This window comes from Colossoma macropomum, unplaced genomic scaffold (assembly GCF_904425465.1).
Source record: "Colossoma macropomum unplaced genomic scaffold, Colossoma_macropomum, whole genome shotgun sequence".
NCBI classification, from domain to species: Eukaryota; Metazoa; Chordata; class Actinopteri; order Characiformes; family Serrasalmidae; genus Colossoma; species Colossoma macropomum.
In genome coordinates, this window is record NW_023494800.1 from 30,971,751 (window position 1) to 30,994,834 (window position 23,084).

General features: G+C 38.9%; 1 protein-coding gene across 1 annotated transcript in view; it reads left to right on the forward strand.

The window, feature by feature from the left end:
• Positions 1 to 23,084, forward strand: part of LOC118819951 (rap guanine nucleotide exchange factor 6-like) — a 118,959-nt gene that overhangs the window by 58,497 nt on the left and 37,378 nt on the right. The window contains 9 exon segments of the mRNA XM_036587984.1: positions 10,699 to 10,830; positions 13,073 to 13,253; positions 13,550 to 13,686; positions 16,344 to 16,502; positions 18,425 to 18,577; positions 20,911 to 21,075; positions 21,838 to 21,945; positions 22,378 to 22,581; positions 22,781 to 22,889. Coding sequence (XP_036443877.1) covers positions 10,699 to 10,830; positions 13,073 to 13,253; positions 13,550 to 13,686; positions 16,344 to 16,502; positions 18,425 to 18,577; positions 20,911 to 21,075; positions 21,838 to 21,945; positions 22,378 to 22,581; positions 22,781 to 22,889 — 1,348 coding nt within the window.

Consider the following 23,084-nt stretch of genomic DNA (forward strand, 5'->3'; position numbering starts at 1 on the left):
AACCACAAAGACTAGTCAAATTAAAGCGCCGTTTATAGATTGACCAATAGGTCCATTTCAGCTGTGTTCATTAAGAGCAAGCAAAGTGTCTGTGGATGAGAAATCAGTACAAGCAGTGGCCTGTTCTGGGCAGTTATCTTTCTCAGACCATTTTGGGCAGCCTGTTAACTGGCTGTTGCAGTGGTCTCTTTGGCCTTGCACTTACTGCATGTTGGAGACATGCCAGAACAACCTGCTTGCTACAGGTCGCCCTTACTACGTTTCATGAATATTCAAACCTGAGACAGGCACATCTTTTCCTGGCGCAAGAAATCAGGCCTGTCTAGATTACTGCACTCTCAGAATGCTTTTCATTTTTGTCATTGTTGTGGGCTAAATCTGTGCAGACTGTGTGTACGGTTGACCTGATTTAGTGATTTGTGAGACATTGTATAGAGCGTAGGCTGCTCTTGGTATTTCTTGTGGAATTTGAGTGGAATGTCTGTACGTGTGTAAACCTGTGAGGTGCTGTTTATTTGCAGTTGTTTCCATATAAATTTGAGACATACAAAGAGTGAATGGTAACTCTTTTAATACTATCTACGTTGAAGCTTCATAGCATATGCATAAAACTGAATGACGTATTTATGAACAGCTTACATCAGACAGGTTTTCTTTTAATCACAAGATGACATTGAATGTTTTATGACATAAGTGACAATGTTTTGACATAAAGGCCCTAAAACTGAAGGGCGGCATTCATAAAGCTACATGACAGCTACAAAAGATTTTCATGACACCTGGCATAAACCTTAATAAACATTTATAAAGGCTTATTATAACAACCATCAATTGTCATAAAGGCTTTTGTAAGTTTGTGATTTCACCTCAGAAGGTGTTGACAATTGATGCATGTTGAAATAAGCCTTTAATGTCTGTATAGGTTTTTCTCAGCTGTCATGAAAGGCTTACGTAGTTGTCATGTAGCTGTTACAAGAGTTACGAGAATCATTCCCAGGTAAAGAAACAGCTGTCCATCACTGTAGTTTGAGGGCCCTTATGTCAGTGTAATGCCGTTTACTTCATAAAACTATCATCTTGCAAATATTGCCGTAGGCTGTTCAGAGGTACTCATATATTGCTTTTAAGTGTTATTCAGTGCCTATGCATGTGTCATGAAGTCCCTATGCAGTTAGTGTTCATATAATTAGGCAAAGACTGGGCTTTCTGTTCATACCACATCATTTCCTGTATGTCACAAGCCTTACGCTTTTGAACAGCTCATCGCTGAGGAATGTACACAAAGAAAGTACTTAAAATCTTTGGTGCCTAACTGCTTGGGTGACAGACTGGGATTGCCAGTGGAAGTTCCTGTGTTCCTTATTACAGTTTAGCACTGACTTTTAAACTGTACATTCTATTTTTGGACAGGACTGTAATGGCACTCGTGTGAGTAAAACATTTCTGTTTTTATTATATTCTGTCCTTAGTTGAAGATTCTAGTTTCCTGTGTTATGTGGTGATTCTTGTTTGGGTGTCTTCTAAAAGTACTGTGTGTAATAAGGCAGTAAACGTGAAATATAAAAATTTTAGGCCCAAAGAAATTTGATTACCAATATTGTCTGATATTGTTTAATAAAAATAAAAAAAAACTCCAATAATTTTACTTAAACAGCGCTTTACTGACAAAACACATGTGTATGTTAATTAAGACAGGGAAAACTTTTAGCCACTTATCATTAAAGCAGTAGGATTTCTTGTGAAATAAGGAGAAGGTTTGAGCTAAGAAAGTTGCTCCTTCAGATGAGCTAATGCTGGAACTAATTAGAACAAGGTTAGATGCTGATGAGGATGCAGGCTTGTACAGAAGGCAAGCTTTAATGAAACTATAGAAGTGATGGGCACTTGTGCATGAATGAATTGACAAATATAATCCTTACATTGTTAATGTTTTAATCTCAGATTTAATCTAATTTATTAACGTTGTTAGCTTAGTTGAGCTTTTTCTGTGACAGTAGGTATTGTTAGGCATCATATTAAGTTGAGTGTTAGCAAATATAGTAACTTAGTTATTAGCTTACTGTAGAGCCAACATAAAGCTGGCAGTATACTTTAAATGAAAATGGCATCTTTTTAATTATATATACAACTGCCTGTTCAGTGGTAGTTCAATTTCATTTAGTTATTTTGTCGTTTAAAGTTTACTGCCACTTAAGTCTGCTTGCTAATAATTTTGCCACTGTGCTGTGATCGTGGTTTTCCACACGGTGTAATCCAAAACGTTTCCAGCTTTAGGAATGAAACAATATTAGGAAAGCCCTCCATATAGATGATCTGGTTAGAATGTGTTTGAATAAAATTTTTTCACCATCTCTGAGCCTAATAAGTTCTTCCTCTGTTCGAAAGGGGGATAAGTGCTTAGAGATGATTGTGATTGAGAAGCATGTCATTCATTAAGTTGGAAATAGTCAGTTGTCCAAAAACATCTTTTAGCATGTTATCCTCAAGCTAAAGGTTAGGTCTAGATGTTTTTAATTATGATGCTGTTCTAGTTTACCAATTCAACCTTTTTTGCCGCAATATAGAATTTACATGGAGGTTGTTAGTTTAGCAATATCTGGCTGGCATAAGGGCATGAAACTGATAAAATCCTAAAAATTGTTATGATATTAGAGTCATTCATTCATTGTACTCAATATAAATTGACTTTTTGCAAAAATCAGTGTGTTGAACCCCTCACCCAAGGATGAAACATGTTTCCATATGGTTGTCATGGTGAACTGGGGCTCACTCTGGTACACTGCCTCTTGTTGGATGGCACTGCCCATTTTCTCTCTCTCTCAGTTCCTCTGTCTCTACTGCCTTGCCTTCACACCTGTCACCTCCAATTCCAGCCTCAATTCATTACATCTCTCTATTGCTAGCTGACTTCAGCTTCATCTAAGGCGTACAGTGGAGCCCCCACCTCCCATCTTCTGCTTTAATCTGTTTGCACTCCTTTAATGAAGATAGGCTGGGTGGGTTTTCTCACTGTATTTCGGTGATGTAGTCAAGAGGTCAGTGCACACACGTCCAGGTTCAGCCAGAGTTTAATGTGAGGTAGTGGAGACTCTGCTGCTCCTCTAACACAATTAAGATCAGACAGATGCTGGCCTCCATTGATCAAAGCCATGCACCACAGGGCTAATTTTGGAAAGCCCATTGCCATTGAACTACAGCAGTGGGGGGGGTGACACATCTGATGCTTGCTAGTCTGACGTCTCACGTTGGGTTCTTTGTTGCACTGGGAGCTAATAGGCAGAGACAACTCCTCTGGCTCTTTTCTGTAGCTTTGTTAGTGATCAGTACAAGGATAGTGTGTGTGAAGACACTGGCTCATTCACTGGCTAATTCTTTATACTTTAATTTTGATGCTGAAGTAACACAGCTCCCCAGCGTAGAGTGCATTACGGCTTCTGTATGTCAAATTAATGGAATTACTCAGCCTCATGTTGGGCCTGTGGCTGATCTGGAATCAGCCAGGCTGTGACTTCCTGCCAGGGCAACAAAATTCCTGCATTTTGCATTGCTGACATCTGCAGGCGAGCAAAATTCATAGTGTTTCTTGGAATGCATGAAATGTTGTCTGTCATTTCTTGTACTGCCCTTTTTAGGGCTTTTTTTCTTCCAATATATTTTACAATGCATTAATGTGAATGCTTGGGATGTGCACATTTTGTGCAATATCGTACAAAAAGTCAGAGACTACCCTTCATTTATTGAATTCTGAATCAGGATGGGAGTGAAGAGTTAAGTTATTCATTTTCAGCATTAGGTAAACTTATTACACAGACACCTCAACAGCTAAATATAATATTTAAAAAAAAAAAAAATAGTATTCACTATGACCACACTTTGCTTTTTTTACATCATCGATTATTTTCGGGAGACTTGATTTCAAATTAAAAAATCTGCAGGGATATTTTTCCGTAGCGCCAACGTTCAGTCTTAGAACTTGGCTGCATTTTGCATGTTGAGGTCTGGGGTCTGAGGTGCTTAGTCTGTTGTTCTTAGAACACCAGCAGCTTCTTTGTTGTATTTCTTCATTTTTGTCTATTTTCTCAGTAAAAGCTTCTTGACAGCTACATGTAGTTTCAGAACTATAGCATTGAGTTGTCTTCTCACAGTGGAAGCATAGACAGAAAGAACTCTGGCTTTATTTTCTCCTGTCTCTCAGATATGAAAGCTTTAAGTATTCTTTATCTGATGGTGACAGTTTTGGCGGTGTACTAGGTCTTCCCATTTTCTCTATATTTTTAATAATTTTTGAACTTGTAGTATTGGAAACTCCTGTTTTTTCATTTGTGTTCCTTTCTTTAAGCATGTGGGTTATCTTATATCGAATCTCCTCAGAAATTTCTCCTGAAATATATATACCTTGTACTAAATGGCTGTTTTGGCTGTAAATTTAAATAAATTAAGGGTAGTGTCTGACTTTTGCACAGTACTGTATCTCTTGCCAATGCAACAGTATAATGTGTTGCAGTTTCTATTTGATGTATTATAGCCAGACTGTGTGCATTGCGTTTCTTTTCTCACTGTTCCCAATTTATTCTTGACTGGCTTGTTCCTGTTCTTGCATTGTGCAGGTATCGGCACTCACGGTAGAGTGTGCAATTAGGAGTTACACTGATTGTGTTGCAGTTAGCCTAATTGCTCTGAGTGTTGAGAGTGCTGCGTGGTACACCGGGGCTGCTGTAAGTTTCTGTAAATCAGTACACTGTTTTTCTACGCCCCAGACAAGTTTGTGATTTACGCGCCTGAACCCTGAATGAGGGTGTTGTGCCTACAGCATGCCTTTGATGTGCCTTTCATTTAATGAAGCCTCTGTGGAATGTCTTTTCATGTAATCATATTGGTCAACACGCCACAAAACAAAGTGTAATATTTACTCTTCTAGACTGATAGAGCTGCAGTTAAATTCTCCCAGGTTGCACTCCAGAGGAAGGGGTAGACCTGTCGTATATTTGTTTTGCTGTGTAAATGACACTGGGTGGGGGAACATCTGGCCACATGAATAATGCAAACGGGCGGCTGCTCTGTTCTCCCCCTGCAGTTCTTGTGGGTACACCCGCCCTACGGTGATTTCCCTTTGAATCTGCCACTGATATTCCATATTCTGTTTTTGTTACTGTTATATTGATTGACTGTGTTATGATTCAGTGCAACTAGTCCTGCTACCAGGACAGGTACCAACAGAACTAAAAAAAGAATCACAAAATCGAGTACAAAAATATCAATAGCAACACCGTCCAGAATATAGAAGTAAAATACTGCAAGTATGTAAGACTGTTAGTGCAAGAAAAAGACAGCTTGCATAGCAGCACCTGGTCATCTAGTGACAGATGTATGGTAGAAGACTGTGATTGAAATACTCGAGGATCTGTTCGCTACATTGGTAGATATTTTTTTTATTAAGTATTCAGAAGCTTTCTTTTCAAGCCACAAAAATTGTAGCCTAAAATACGTTTCATCAGAAAAGGCCTTTACACAGAGTATTTATTGTTAATGTAAAGATGTTAATGGAAGATGTTAAAAATAAGTAAGTAATAGATTTGGTTTAGTTTCCATGTGGCCACTGAAGCTAAAAGCACAGAGATGCCTTAGAAAGAAATCACATTTATTGGAGCACTTTAAATGATTGGATGATTAGAAAAAATGCTGAGTGCAATATTTACAATAAAAGATTGGTATATATGGGCACAAGAATTTGACAAATTATCTTAAATAAAGTAAATATAGTACCTATTTATCTGAGTACTGCCGTGCATCCAGTGTACACTGCCTCCGGCTCAGTCACGTAACTGCTTCAGGTGGGAATATTAGCTGTTATTTTCACCTTTTCTGTTCTGAATAAACAGTTTTACCGCAGTTTTCAGAACAGCAGATCCAGTTTTAACAAACCACAAGTTTTTACTGCTGTATCAGAGAACACTGTTAGTACACTGCAGGGGCTGCCCTAAAACAACCACACCAACAACATTTTAGTAAGTTATTTTAATTATAATTTAGAAGGGAATAGAATGGATCTCTGTAAAGTTTAGCTTCACTCATGCACAGTAAGAAAAAAAGAACATAAAAACAGGCACATGATTTGATGGATGTAACGCGCTTGCCTTGCGCATCCGATGACAAAAAATGCTTCAAATATTATTGTTTTTAAGGTTAATTATGAGGATGAGTATGAATGGATTTGGAAACTTCAACTTGGATATCATATCATCATATCATCAGAAAATGCTACATCGGAAAAAAGAATGCGATCCAATCCCTATGAAAAATCCGGCCTGAAATACCTCACACTCACATAGTGTGATGTGATGTTAGCTGTGTATTTTGTCCTTTGGAGTAGTAGTGCGATGGAGTATTTTGAGTTTGGTAGCCTACTTTTAGATGCTTATCTTAAGTGCTTCAATTGAAAATAGCCCATTTTATAGCTCAGTAGTTTTAAAGAATTAAATCTCTGATCTGTATACATATTGGCTAATACTCTGTCGGTAATGACAAAAAAACAAGGGAGATCATGCCATCTCTTCTCCCCACTGGTTGGCATAATCTTTATGCGCCAATTTTTACTCGTGAACACAGAGCAGTAAAAGCTGCTTAGGAGTCCATACAGGATCACACAGTGCCAGGTTCAACGTTTTACAGCATATAGCCCACCGGAGCACTGCCTCTAGCTCTTCCTGTGCCGTGGCCCCTCACTGAGGCTATTTCCAAGTTGGCTCATAATTGGGAAGACTTGGCATGATTTAATGATGGAGGCCCTGCTGTGCTGTTGAGCAACTGGTCGAAACGGTCTGTTCTGGGCCATTAAGACTCACCAAAGAGCTTGCTTTTTAGTAGTGGCTCAGTACCGTACATGCTGCTTCCAAGGGAGAGCAGCCGAGTCGGCGCTTGCTTCCCACCTCCACTGTGAATTGAGAGCAACCGATTAGTAAACTAGTTTGGTGTAAGAGCTTGTGAGTAACAGCTGAGAGCTAAGTAATTGGCTAAGCTAGCCCTTTACAGGCCACATGCTGCTGTTTGTGCACACAGACCCCATTTACTAGGATGAGACCCAAGTTGCAGGCCCATGCGGGGCTTGTTGACGTGATAGATTCATACGGCAGAAGGGAGCGCGCATTCATATTTAATCGTTTGCCATAATCATTAATTCATGCCATGAGGGGGAGAGCCCCACTGCCAGAGGGGGAGAGCAGAGTCGACGGCAATTAAGTCGGCAGCGCGAATTAGCACAGCGAGACCGCAGCAATTAGTAGGGCCTTCCCTTTTACCACTCTTCACTCTGATGCCTTCATTAAGAACCATATGAGTGTCTGTGACACCAGGAGTTCATTCACTGGATGAAAGGATGGCATCAACTGCGGTAGCATGTCACTAGCCTCGGGTTAACAAAGCTACTCTGCGGAACCCATTTTTCATATCCGCCATTTTTGGCTATGATGGGAGATGCAGTTTTAAGTGGTGGATCCAGTGCGGTTATCAAAAAGTTGTAGTGTTGTTCCTTGTCTGCAAAAAGGGAAAGAATCTGTCATAAAGGGTATATTTAGAATTCATTTCTGGGCTTCTGCTTTCTAGTAGCACAGCGTTGGCCTCATTAGGCACAGCTGTGCAACCACTGTGCGACAGTTAATATTAGCTAGTGGAAATTATTACCACTAAGGCTAATATACTCACATATGCATCTGGATGTCAGAGTCAGACAGCTGACATCCTAAGTTTTGCCATAGTGTTGTAGTTGTAATAATCTATAGCGGTTGTTGATTCTGAGCGATACAGTAAAGGGATCAAAATACTCGAAAATTTGCACTGGCCACTTGGGCCACCGAGCCATTTTATCTTGTGCCAGAATTAAGAATTATAGAAACATGTTTATCATATATACATTATGTTTACAATTACTATGCATGCTTCACTACCAAAAAGTGGTCAGATGTTGGTTTGAAAGCATAAATATTTACTAAATCTTTACATTAATAAGAACATTAGTGTTGTGGTGACTGTGGCGGTGCCCTCTGCTAAGCTGGTCCACCCTGACTTCATCGGATATAGGTTATGGCATTAGATACTGTTTAGCTGCTGTGGTGATAGCCTCTCAGTGTAATGCCAACTCATTTAGCACCCTTTTTCGTAGAGTGATACTAGCAAACTTTAGCCAATGGAACCACATCTATGATGCCAGGTGGACCAGCTCAGCAGTGAGGACCACCGCAGTCACCACACCATTGCATAAGCAGTGGTTACAGTTATCAAATTGAGACGAATATGATTTGTTTGATCAGTTAAAAAAAAAACAGTTTCCTAATTTTAATGGCGAAAATGTGAAATGTTGTGGCCAGGGCCACCAGGGGATAAGCAGTGTTGACCCTACTTGAAAAAATGGCATCATGTGTATCAAGTTATTTAGTTTTTTGAGATTTACAAAATGCACCAGCAAACAGACATGCTTGCAAAAATAAACTGCTCATTAATGAAGGAAGAGCAGCTATTTTGCTATTTGTTACTATGCAGTTACTTTCCACTAGCTGTTGTTTTGTTAACAGGCTCTCTCCTTTTTTCGTAATGCATGCAGTTGTTCAACATGCTAGAAGTACTGATGATACCCACAGTAAACAAAGAAAAATGTGTAATTGACAAATTCATCACAGTGGTGAAAATGTATCGTCATACCAATCTATAATGGCTGTATCTTACTGGCAGGGCGTTTTTGATTTTGTCTTGTCAAAAAAAGAATGTTCATGCATATGTTACAGTCTGTTTAAGCTACAGCTAAAATAAGCTAAGTTGTTCGAGGCAGATTGGCAGGCATATAAGCCTACAGAGACTATTTGGCTGTCCTTTACTGGTAAATTCCCCTGGTTGAGAATGAAGTGGGCGTAGGTGAGCTTAGTGGAAGTGGCTTTGGTTTAAGCATAGGATAAAAGGTGAAGGTGTAGAAGGGGGTTGCCTGTCCTTCAACTTCATCACATGGCGTCACGGTGGAGGGGGCAGGCTTTGGTAGAAAAGCCCATAGACTGAACTCGTTTAATATTGCATGGGCACCCGAGGGTTCCAGTTGTGTTGGCTTGTCTGTCCGCCAGCCTGGCCGATGTTGGCGATGGAGGTGGTCTGCTTTAGGGTGCCACGTCGAAGGAGAGCCTCTCTTGGACAGTGTGGACTGGTAAGAACTTTGGCCCCATCCTTCACCGTTTGACTTTTTGGCTTAGAACACAGTACTCTTTGTGGTCCCTTAGTGATGTTTGTTTTGCAGCTGATGTGGCTTCTATATAGTCTAGACCATTGTCTCTTGATTGTCTGGTTCTGTTATTCTGTACCATAAATGGGCTTTTCATCTGTGTATTCACAGATTTTACCTTTACCTGTTAATTTTCTGGTTCTAGTGGTAATGCCACTATCAGAGAGTGTTATACTAATGCTGAAACTAAACATTTTGAACATAATTTTACTGATAATTCCTTCATAATAATGCTGATTAAAAATCATAAACTGTTTCTCTGTTTGTTGTATGGAAGTATTTTCATTTGGGATGTCCTGATTATGTCTGTGTGCCCTCCAATCCGATCCGATAAATTAATTCTGAGTATTGGGCAGTACCGATTTGATTTATTATTTGTATTTTCATAGATAAAACAACCACCCACTTTAGGTCAGATATGTATATTAATGCTACAGTGTAATCCCTTCATTGTTATAATGTGCAAGTGACACTCTCTACTGGTATGTTTTATTTACTACTTTTTTGTATAGCATTACTAGTTACTACTTACTACTTTTCTTTTGGTTTTGAACGAGCTGTTACTGAGAGTGTGGTTGCTGAAGCAGAACATTTCTGAAATTTTCTTTCATTTAAACCCCTGTTCAGATTTGCGAGTAAAAAACTGATTGTTTCTGGTTGCATATATAAGCAAGTAATGTCAGTTTATGGTGCCTCTACAACAGTAGCATAAAAAGAATCAAAGGATGGAAGTGGATCATCAGGTTTAAAATAGCCAATATTAGATCCGTTAAATGCCTGGATTGACTCCCATCAAAATCGACTGGATTGGATCAGTGCCATCTCTGATTCTGTACTGTACATCAGCTGTGCCTGGTTTGTACCACCCCAGCACCTCAAGCACACGTCTCTTCTGAGAAACTAGCACACCACTCCCTGTTTTCATGCTTAGAGAAGAGGCCACACTAACTCTTCTGACAGACTCCCCCCGCTGTCATTTTGATGGGGCCGGTATCATAGCTGTGCATCAGCGCTCCTTGAGATATGACAGACAGAGGAGCATTTAGGGTAATAAAGATCGAGCAGCGAGGGCTCGCAGCTTCTCAGATTTACTGTCATGGCTCCTAAAGGGAGTTGCACAGCCCTTGGAGGTCACTCGTCAAGCGTAAAATGCTCTTTCTTTTCCAACCTAGCAAGAAATATGGATGTTTGGACCTGGATCATTCTTACATGTTCATAGCTTCCTTTGAGGTTCTTGGATTTCTCTTTCCCTTTCATGGTCTGTCCTCTTCTGTCAATAATGAACATAAACTGTTGCACCGACTCAATAAATAACTTAATAAAGAGCTCAAGATCTGTAGCCTTTATACTGATACTTATATCCAGTGTTAATACTGATATCGCTATAGCAGTAAATATCGTTTGGTAATAAAACCCTATCATTTCCTGTCTTGTCTTAACAGCTTCCTGGAGACCTCAGCAAGATGCACTTGACGGACCACCCCCATCAGCAGGTGATGCACATGCCGCCCAGCCAATCGGGATGCAGCATCGCCAGCGATTCAGGAAGTAGCAGCCTGTCCGACATCTACCAGGTACTGACTTTTTAGATGTCTCTCTAGACCTGAACCTAGTGCTGCGTTTCTCGTGGTCCGGCGCCAGATTTTTTCTGAGGTCTTTGGTGTAGGTCCTAAACACTGAAGGTATGCACTGGAGGATCTTATAGGCTGGAAGCCAATGCATGCCGATGTGTTTGTTCATAAATGGCAGGTAAAGCATCTTTTTCTTAGTGTTTCTTAATATATTTCCTGCTCAAAGAAAGGGAGGCGTCAAGTTTCTGATTGATGGTAGATGAGCAAATGAGGTTCTCTTGGCTCAGTCTAGATACAGACCTGCTAATTGTAGTGTCTTTGGCAAGAGTTTTCAGCACTTCATTCAGCAGCTTGATTGTGTCTTTCATTCATTCATTTTGCACTCTCTCTATTTCTCTCTCTCTGACTCATACACATTCACCTTTTGAACTAAAGGTCTGTTCCTGTGGTCCTGTTACAAGGCACCCATTTAAAATGTCCAGTTTGCTTGGTCTTGGTGACATCTGCTGTTCCACATCTACATCTCGTCTTGGGGAGCAACACAATTTCCTTCTGGACATAAGCCTAGTAGTGTAAAAGTGATGTCCATTCATAGTTCATTTAAAAGTGCACATAGTCATTCATCATTATTTCATAGAACCACCCCACCTTATTTGATGTCTCAGCATAATGAGTTGCATACTTGATAGTTGTTGTTCTGCTGAGCAAGAGAACAACACTGGTTCTTAATGCATACGATGTGACCAGTGTTGCACTTGAATGTAAAATATGTCGAACATTATGAACATTAAAAGTCTGAACCTCTTGTGTTTGTGCAATGTACAGAAGTTTCAGTTTATTTACAGAATTTAACATTTTGGGGAAAAAAAGGGGTCTGTGCAAAAGTTATGGCATTAGCAGAGAAGGGAAAAATAGGCTTTACGTTACATTAAAGTATAATAATACACAAACATGGTAATCTGGTGCACTAGCAGACTGAAACGTTCAGTAGTAATAATGATGATAATCATAATAATTATATGCACAAGGAGCGTACATGGAGCAGTTGTATGGTTGAAGAATCATGAACTGAAATCGAGCATCTCAGAAGTACATTTGGAAATCTTTTCGTTACTGCACTTGAGTAATGGAGGCTACCTTGAATGAATTAATAAGCTAATGCTAACACTAGCTAACAGGTGCAGTGGTAGATGGTGAGGACGACTACTACTAAGTTTTTTCTCATCAGTGGATGATAGAACAAAGAAATATCTTTTTGTTGTTTTTAAATCTAGCTAACAAGACTTTGAGTATTTAGCCTAGTTACAGCTGCACTACCTCTGCCTTATCGCTCTCGTCCTTGACAACATAGTCACTTTAAGGCACTCTGCCTTCATGATAGCAAAATATAACTGCTTATCTTAAATACTGGCAAAAGTGAATGATGATTCACTCAACTGTAGCCTAAGTATTTTCTCTTAGGCTTATAACATAACAAATACCCAAATAGTGATTTCACTTTTCAAATAGTGGTACCTGCAACAGTTAACAGAGTACTTAGGTATCAGTGCACATCCCTAGTCTGTATCATTCACAAATATATTACGTTTTAAATCTAATTTACACAATTTTTCAGTTAGCCCAGAAGTAGTTGAGTAATTTTTCTCCTGTAGTTCAGCGCTGAAGCTATGAGCTTTACATTGCTAACAAACACTAGAAGTCAATAAATGTACATACATCCCCATAATATCTGTCAACCTGCTCAAACTGCATCCAGGTCTTCGTTAAGGTCACGTAGACTTGTTAATATGGTTTAGGACACAGCATGATTACTATGAAGGGGAGGCATAACACCTGTAATCAAAAATGTCTGACTGCTGCATTCAGCTACACTGCGAAGTTTTTTTTATGTTTATAGTTCACAGTCATACTGTGCCCTCATCAAACCACATCAACACGTCTGCATGACGTTAATGAAGACCTGGAGGCGGGTCGAGAGAAGTTTTGGGGATGTACTTACAGAAAAGATCTGGATGATAACTTCAAGTGTTTGTTAGCAGCATTAGCCTTGCTGCTCCAGTGCTAAAGAAGCAAAATTTGGACAGCAAACCTGTCTTCTCTAATCAGCTGGGGGTTGTCTGGTCGTCTGGGGTAATAAAAAAATTGTGTAATCTCACCTCAGAACACATCAAAGTGACAAAAGTGTGAATGAAACCAGATGTGTGAATTGTGAGCATGCTTTTTCTTTTTTTCTGCACCTTTACAGGCCACAGAAAGTGAAATGGGTGATGTGGACCTGTCTGGCCTCCCCGAGGCCCCTGTGGACTCAGAGGACGAGGAAGAGGAGGATGAGGACATTGAGCGTGCCTCAGACCCTTTGCTAGGCAGGGACTTGGTGCGGGAGTGCCTGGAGAAGGAGCCAGCGGATCGCAATGATGATGACATCGGTCAGCCTTTCTCCTTCCGTTTATTGATTGAGCGTCAAACTCTAGTTCTCTAGTTTGAAAACATGCAGAAGGGTTTTAGCCTCAGTATGCAAATAGTGATGTACCAATGAACATCAACAGTATTATGGCAAAAAGGCTCACTTTGAAGGATCTGAAGCCTTCAGTGAGTAGTTGTGTCTAAACTTGTGCCTGGTGTTGTGGTTGCAGATGTTGAGTGCATGAGAATAACATTGCCTCTGCTATTCTCCTGTTTTTCTCTCCCTCTTTCTTTCTCTTACTGTTCATTTCTGTTACAGAGCAGCTCCTGGAGTTCATGCATCAGCTGCCTGCCTTTGCCAACATGACCATGTTGGTGAGGAGAGAGCTGTGTACAGTTATGGTGTTTGAGGTAGTGGAGCAGGCTGCTACAGTCATCTTGCAGGACAAGCAGGAGGTAAAGGCATAGAAATGCACATCACAATCATTTCTCTCTGACTCTTGCTCCACTTTTGCCAAAAAAAAACTGTCCACCTCAGTTGCTCAGCTTTAATGTGTGGTAGCTTTAAACTCCACCAAACTGTAGAGCATTCAAACATATTGCAGTAGATAGATACAATAGAATAGAATAGAGAGGGAGAGAGAGAGAGAGAGAGAGAGAAAAATAACATTTCTTATGATTTAATTGTTCTGATGGTTCATTATAGAGAATAGAGATTGTATTTCTTTACAGTGGTGGTGATAGACAGGAGGGGTTGCAATGACTACAATGCAAATTAAAAAAAATGTCTCAGGCATCAGGCGGCATATTTGTAACCACTTAATGTAATAATGTTCTATGAGGTAGCTTTTAGAGGCATTGAATGCCTCGGATGTCTGGGTCCCATCATCACCACTGTAACCATTCTGACTTGGCAGGTTTCTCTGAAATGGAACATTTCACATCAGAACACTTTGAATGACTTCGTTTATCTTTGTGTGCATTTATTTACATCTGTAGAAGTTCCATTATTCCGAGAATCAGAGACAAGACGAGACAAAACTACAACAGTAACACAGTACAAAAGTAAAAACTGAATTCAATTAAAATAAACAGGAATAAATAAATAAAAAATCAGCAGTGTAAAAATGTATTTCATGTATTTCCTAACATGGCTGCTGCACTGTAATAATTTGTTGATATGTCATATTGTCTGTTTACTTGGATTTTGAGTGTACACTTGTGGTTTGGTTAACTAATCTGACTTTACAAATCCACCTGCCATGTCCCTCTAGTGTCAGTTAACAGAATTACAGATATACCGTAAATACCGCTGTTTACGAAACTGTGGCACATGTTACACATGACTTAGTGCCACCAAGCAGGTCAGGGCCACAGTTTAGTTACTGTTGTCTTTTTTTTTTTAGTGTGATCTGAAGCACGGTGGCTGTGTCCGCTGTTGTTCGTAAATAAAGCCGTCTAGCTTTGTCATGCTCAGCCAAGCCTCTCAGAGCAGTAGCGCTGTGCAGTCAATCCTGAAGGAGGCTAATTAATTAAGTTACATGCCTGAGCAAAAGGAAAACCGTCAGAGGTTGCCCAGTCAAGCCTGCGTCCCACGACGTAATAGATGAGCCCGAGTCTGCCACACCAATATCTTAACACACAGCGATAGGATTTCTATCAAACAGAGAGCACTGAGGTGCAGGCCTGCCTGCTGTTTGATGGACAGTTACAGGGTTGGGTCCATCACTCCAGACATTTGATGGACACATTAGCATGCCTTGCATATTGTGTGTATATGTGTGTGAAGGTCAGTAGAGCAAGTCCAGGATCTTCACTGCTAAGAGACTGTAAAGAAAGTGTGAGGCAGAGTTGCAGGAGAGGTTAAGATGTTTTTAACAATTACATATACACAGTGGCCAAATGCACTAGCCTGCTGTAATCTAGAAATGTGCAGGAATACTTGAAGACTCTTGAAGTTAACTACCTTAAGGGGTCAGTATTCGAGTACTGAAAACACTATTAGTGTTTGTTACATTCTTTCACAGGAAAACCGAAATAAACAGGCTAACAATTCAGGGAAATTATTAGACTTTACTAGTACAAAACATGAGTTACTGAACATTAGCGCGTCGTCAAAAACGCATTGTTAAGGACGTGGCTGAGAACACGCTAGCTAGGCTGACTACTACTGATGTTTGCTAGATCCAGAAACAGTGAAAATATATTTCTCTGATAAATAACATGTTGACAGCTCGTGAAGACGAAAAGTCTCAATCAGCAGCCAGCATTGTAGTAAATGAGAAAGAAGTTATAATAAAATTTGTGAGCTTTTGTATTATTCTAAATAAATGAATAAATAAGTAAATAAATAAATATTACACAGTTGCAGTGAAAGAATAAGAAAAACAAAGAAAGGAAAGATGAAGGAAGGAAGGAATATGGAGTATAGAAGAAAGAAAGGAAAGAAAAAATACAAGGACAGAAGCAAAAGGAAAAAGAAAGGAAGGAAGAAAAAAAGTAAAAGAAGGAAGAAAAGGAATTAACATAGAAAGCTTTAGTTACATTTTATTAAGTACTAAAGCGATATTAAAATCAAGATGATGATAGAGAAGTGAGGAGGAAAGCAAGAAGAAATAAAGGAGTGCTGAAGTATGAAAAAGAAATGAGAAAGTCGAAAAACCTTAAAAAGCCTTAAAGGTAAACCATTTTGCTATTGATTGACTGCTTCATTCCTTCAGTCACTTTTAAAAACTTTTTTAAATTATGTTTTTATTCATTATTCATAACAATTACAACACACGTCACTACAAAAAGTTATTGGGCAAATTAATTAAAAACAGCAGCAAAATAAATAAATCGACAAAGACGACAGAAAGTAATATAGGTAATAATAATAATAATAATAATAACCAGATGTTAAGGCATTCAGGATATGTTGCAGTGCTCCAGATATTTGAGGTGATTATTGCTGTTCTCGTTGTTGTTCATTCTAAACTGTGCAGTACAATTTAGTGCAACAACAGCCATTAGGACGTCATCAGCTGTGAGGTTTAAATCCAAACAAACATTGTCTGCAATCAGTCAGACTGAAGTTTTATCAGCAGCAGTGAGAGTTGTATTGTATTTTCTAGTTGGACCAGTGGTACGTGATTTTGAATGGTGCCGTCGAGATAAGTCACGAAGACGGTCGGACTGAGATTCTCTGCATGGGGAACAGTTTTGGCATTTCTGCCTCCTTGGACAAGCAGTACATGAATGGCGAGGTGCGCACCAAAATGGATGACTGCCAGGTAAGGCTCTCATTTCATTAGCACTTACTCACTTACTGAGAAAAATCAGCAAAGTAATAGTTGATGGCAGATGTATTATTAAAGTAAAATGGAAACTATGTATGTGTTGATTTGCTTTTTACACAGAAAAAGTAAAATCGAATCTTATCTGTTCATACTGGGGATGCGTTTTAGTGTCGGACAAAGTTTATCCATAAACAATCCAGACATGAAATGCATGTTAATGCAAGGTGTATACAGGTTATTAGGGGCAGATTTACCAACATTTTAATGTTAAAAATGTGATGCCGTGATTTAGTAAATAGGCTGTGGCCCTTTAGCACCTATAATCACTGCTCTTTTGAACTTTGGCTCATTGCATAGGCATTTTTAGTTGTCCTCTAAAAGGGCAAAATGCTGGAAGATTACTGGCAAATACCTGAGTACCCGTGTACAGTTGGGCACTCTTTGTCAAATGACATGTTTTGTTGATTTTCTAAGTGACAATAAGTACCCATCCACTACTTTTACTGCATTTTAACATATTGGGGTAAAGAAATACAACATAAAATGTGGCTTGTGCAAATCTTACAGAACATTTTAGATTTAATGTTTTTCCAATACGTTAAACTCAGCAATTGGCAGAAACAAAATTGTATTTCTGTCCCGCCAGATTGGCTGATGGATGTTTTTTTTTTTAAACCTTTTTTTAATCCTTAGCTCACGTGACATGGGGTAAATGAATACATGAATCACCCTAGAACATTTCCAACATATTTACAGCACATTTCCAGCACAATTTTTACTAGCCAGAGTCTCAATATAAACAACATTATTTGCTCTTTTTCAATTTTAAATCAGTTGCCTGTTTAAATAACATGAATCAAATAAAGCGCTACATTGAAAATGAGTTGATTGGCTATTTAGAACAATGAGTTATGTATATTTATGCTTCAGCATTATGGAACAGTTGTAGCAATAACATTCAAATACAGTGTGAGTGCACTTACGTGACTCACGTTATTTACATCATAAAATAGCAACACCAGAACAGCAGATCAGCCAGAATAAAAACAGCAAATTGTCCGATTGCTGATCTTTCCGATTGTTCACCTCTATTTTTTTGTCAAATAATTGCTTATTTTGTTGGCAATTAATAACCAGTCATTATTTTGACTTACTAAGTCAACATCTCAAAAAAATAAGTCATAATTTTGACCTAAAGAGTTACAATTTGAACCAGATGTTTTTGTTTTTGTTTCCTGTAAAAGCAGGAAAAAATTCCATGGGGATTTATATTGCCTGGATCATCTTTTAATTACTAAGTTGTGCTTGTGTTAATTTGCATGGACATTCTTAGTAGATAAGCCATTAAAATGGTCACACCAGGGCAGTGTTGATAGACGGTCGGTTGGTAATTTGCATTGCATCAGTAATTAGTGCCTCTTTTAGTAAATCTGCCCCGTAGTCTTATAGTTTAAACATATATATTTACTTAAAATAATATCAAATTAAATCTAACTGAATTGTAGTGAAGTTAGAAATCTCATGATGCATCAAGTCATCTACTAAGGAATCATAATCTAACGTAAAGCAACATCCTCAGTGGTTAAAATCAGAAATGAAAATATCAGTGTCCCCTAATTTGGCCATAAGGAAGTCAGCAGCAGACACTGAAGTTTTAAAGAAGTCACTTGGCTTCTGTGACCCCTCAGATTCTGTATCGCAACCCTTCACTTCCTCTAACAACATCCTCCTGGCCCAAATTGCATTATCAGCCTCAGTCTTAGTTAGGCCAGCAAAGCTGGAGCTCTGCACGAAGCCTCTCGATGCTGTGTCACCATGACTCCACTGTGCTGCTGTTTGAGTGTCCGTGTGTGGTGCAGAGCAATGTTCTGCTCTACTATAAGTTCACCCGCCTGCCTCATGTTGTTGTGGACCAGTTCGTTTGCATCGCCCAAGAGGACTACTGGCGCATCCTTAACCATGTGGAGAAGAACACACACAAGGTGGAGGAGGAGGGTGAGATCGTCATGGTGAAGGAACACCGTGAACTGGACCGCAGCGGCACCCGCAAGGGCCACATTGTCATCAAGGTAAGGCCATTGTGTTTCATAAAATGCAATGCAATTTATTGCTTCTATACTGTAGCTTCAAGGCTAATGTAGCTACCAAATAATGGAAGTTTACAGACACAGGCAAAAACTTGGTCAAATGACATGTTTTGTTGATTTTCTAAGTGAAAACAAGTTTCCACATCCACTAGAGAGAACACACTTCTGCACTTTTTAATGCCTAATTACTGTTTATTAGCTGAATTTAATATGTTGAGAAAAAATTAAACATGATATGTGTGCTGTGCAGAAGTTATGGCACATTTTATGTTTAATATATTTTCTTTTTTTCTTATTTGTCTAAACTCAGCAAATAAAAAGTTGTACACTAAACATTAGCAGAAAAATGCCATATTTGCTTATGTTCCCTGAAAGAAAAGAAAAACAACAAATGTCATTTGACCCAAACCTTTGCATACAACTATATGCCTCAATAAATAGCATCATGCAGACTGCATGCCTAAATCATTATTTGCCACAAATAGACTCATAATTTATGACATACTGTTATGTATAAAAATGGACAAAGGTATAGAAAATATCAGGCTTTAAGATGACTGCTACTTCTGTTTTTGACCATACATTTATTGTTTACCTTTCTTCCATCAATTGTTAGCTATGTTATCCTTCAGACACCAGACTTATCCTGGCTAATTGAGCTTTAAGTAACATATTTGTTAAAAACGGTGCCACTTTACAACAAAACTACCCTCATGAAGAATTTATGAATGGTTTAAAATTAGTTTATGACCTTCAAATTTGGTGATAAACACCTTAAAATCTTTAATAGGGAGTTATAATACATAACTAAAAAAACACAACAGTGACATGTTGCTAGCCAAAAAGTGAGCCCACCTTTATCTATACTGTTCAACCTCAGATCTTAGTTTGTCTTCTCCAACAGCCATTACTTCTATCAGCTTTATCAGATATTCAGATATCCTCTTAGCAACTATAGCAAAGTTGTCTTTGCTTTGAGTCAAAAGGTGCTTGGCATTGTGTTCGCAGACTGTGCTGTGTTTATGGGTTTTCTGCTTTTTACCTGTGGTCCTTTGTGTAGCTGTTCCATGTTTGAAGCACCTGCATTAGTTTCTGATCCTCTAGTTTCAGTGGAGTTCATGTACGATGTGACCATTTCTTTTACACAGAAAAACAGAAGTTGCATCAGAATGTCACACTTTTTCTCTGTTGTCTTGTTGGAGTTGCTGTCAAAGTAGCTTTTGTACTTGTGTATGTGAATGAATAAAATGTGTACATTGCTTTAAAGGTTATGCTGGAGCAAAGGTTGTTTGGTTTCTGTTGTCTGCACAGAAATACAGCACTATTTGCATAATGTAAACATTACAAAAATAATAAGAAATGAGTAGACTTCTCACTTTTGTATGAAAATAATAGAATGACCTCAGTGTAACATTATGTGGCATTTGCAGAAACAGTGAGCCCTATAAGGCTTAACAGTAGTAATGAAACCACATGTATCTTTTTCCCCTCTATGAACTTCTCAGTTTTGTGAGGACTGAAATTCCCCTCTGGTTCTGTGTTAGCATGCTGTCTTTCTTTGTTATTTCGATCACAATGCAAGTAATTTTTCACTTCTTGCTCACAGTGATAAGCCTCAGCTGTAGTAAGACCAAACTATACTTTCTTTTTACCACACTATGAGACCTTTGTTTACATCCTTTTGCTTGCATCAGTGGTGCATAATGCAAACAAAAGCCAGAGTTGGAATGCCTAGTCAGTGAAGTTAGTCGTGTAGCATAGTCCTGCCTATTATTTCATTTTGTAATAAATAAAACATTCTACGTCTACACAATTTGTCGTTTATTTGAGAGTCCAAACCACGGCTCCAACATATTGTAGTAGTGTGGGAATTGACTGTATGGCTGTAGGAGGGGAGAAAACTCTGAGAATTTGAGGGGGAGTTCTGGACAGCTTATGCTTTAAGCTAGAAGGCCAGGCCTCTATTTTTGGATGAAAAGAGGTTGGAATGAGGAACAGGGAGGAGGTGGTGTGGTTATGGGGTGCGAAAACTTTGAGGAGTTTCAGGCGCTGTCCTTCTTCCAAAATGTAGATATTTCATAACTAATGTTATATGATACAGTATAGTCTGCAAAATTTTAGTTAAAGTGTTGATAAATCAATGGTGTCTATTCACTAAAGCACCAAAAGTAAATATAAAGCACTAAAAGTAAAATTATTTTGATCAAAACAATGCAGACTAATCTTTTATGATGTCACATATTCTGAAAACATATTTTAAACACAGTATAAATGTTTCATCTAAAAAAGACGTTGTTTGGTTTGGTATGATTCAGGGCACTCCAGAGAGGTTGATCATGCACCTAGTGGAGGAGCCTTCCGTGGTGGACCCAACCTACATTGAAGACTTTCTTCTTACCTACCGCACTTTCCTCTCCAGTCCCATGGAAGTAGGAAAGAAGCTACTGGAATGGTTTAATATGGACAGCCTCAGAGATACGGTGCGTGTGTGTGTGAAAGAGACTGTGAAAAGTAGCTGTAAATTAAAAACAATGTGCATAATTTCACATTTAAAAGTTTTTTTTATTGAATTGGTTAAACGTGTATTATGTTGTCATGTTACTACTGAGACTCACAAAACTTAATATAGAGCCGTCATATAGTAGAGGTTCTTTTTGAAGCAATCATTCTGCATTGCACAACATAGTCATATGCAAAAGTTAAGGTGCCTCTGGTCAAATGACATGTTTTGTTGATTGAGGATTTTTTGTTGAACACATCCTCTACAGAGAACACACTTCTGCACATTTCAGTGCACAAATTGTGGAAAAAAAGTTTATAAAAGTTGTAGCACATTTTACATACATACATCATCTAAACCGCTTATCCTTCTGGGTCGCGGTGAGGTGCTGGAGCCTATCCCAGCTGTCATTGGACGGAAGGCAGGACACACCCTGGACAGGTCGCCAGTCCATCGCAGGGCAGACAGACAAACATACACAGTCACACACACACACCTAGGGGCAATTCAGCATGTCCAATCAGCCTGACTGCATGTTTTTGGACTGTGGGCGCTACCCACTGTGCCACCGTGCCGCCAGCACATTGTAGATTTTGTTTTGTTTTTTCAACACAACATGTCATTTGGGTTGTCATTTTGCGTACGACTACATGTTTAACTTCCCTCAAAATGAAATAAATCACTGGTTTTGGACAGATTTTGAACTATCATCCTGATATTAAAATTTTGTCTCTTTCTGCAGGTTACACGAATAGTGTTGTTATGGGTGAACAATCATTTTAATGATTTTGAAGGAAATCCTTCTATGACACAGTTCCTAGAGGACTTCGAGAGATTGCTGGATGAAACGGTAAAATTCACATTAATTGTAAACTAACTGGTGCATTGTTGATCTCAACAGAAAGTTATTCAGAAAGAACCTGTACATGTCAGTATACTTATACCTTATAGCTAATCTAGCTAACCTGTTTAGGACCAGATGTGTTGAGTTCCTGTAGAAACGTCTGTAGAAGTTTTCATTGTAATTTTGAATATTGTTCAAATAGATTTTAGATGTTCTATTGTTCTAATAATCTTCTTCTTTTTTCATATTTCTTAACATTATTTTATGATATGTGTATTATTTGAATGTTGTACAGTATTCTTCATATATTTATTTCTGCATTTCATTCTATAATGAAGACACATGTTAACATCTTATGACATACATATCTGTTTGGTCAAAGACAACAGAATCCAAACATTCCCACATGGTCACACTGACTGCTCTTTCCTTTCTTAGAAAATGAAGGGCCATTTGCGGTTGCTGAACATTGCCTGCGCCGCTAAAGCAAAGTGGCGGCAGGTCACCCTACAAAAGCCCTCCAGAGAGTCGCCGCTCCATTTCAGCCTGCAGGGCGGCAGCGAGAGAGGCTTCGGCATTTTCGTTGAAACTGTAGAGCAGGGTAGCAAAGCTGCAGAGGCCGGCTTGAAGCGTGGAGACCAGGTAACACGGCCAGTAACTCTTACGTAATCTTTCACTGGCTGACTAATTTGGAACAAGTAAGACGTAGCTGTAGGGGAAAAATATTGCAGTGATCATTTGTAGTGCAGACTGGAGTGGGTGTCCTTATTTGTATTGTCTGTTTATTTTAGACTGTTTCTCTCTGAAATCTTGGCTGTAAGTCTGTGTGTTTCTTTCTCAGATCATGGAGATCAATGGTCAGAACTTTGAGAACATCTCATACACCAAAGCCATGGACATTCTGAAGAACAACACCCACCTCTCACTCACTGTAAAGACCAACATCTTCGGTATGTTCAGATAAATCTATAGAAACGTTAGTCTAAGTCTGCAAGAGTAAGTTTGAATATATGTTGTAGGAAGAATAGATGATCATTGTTGTATGGTAGTGTGGGAATAACTTTAGCATCAGTATGTTTGTTATGCCATGAAGTTTTCAGGAACACAGGTGAAATTGAGTCTACTTTTATCTACTTATGAAACCC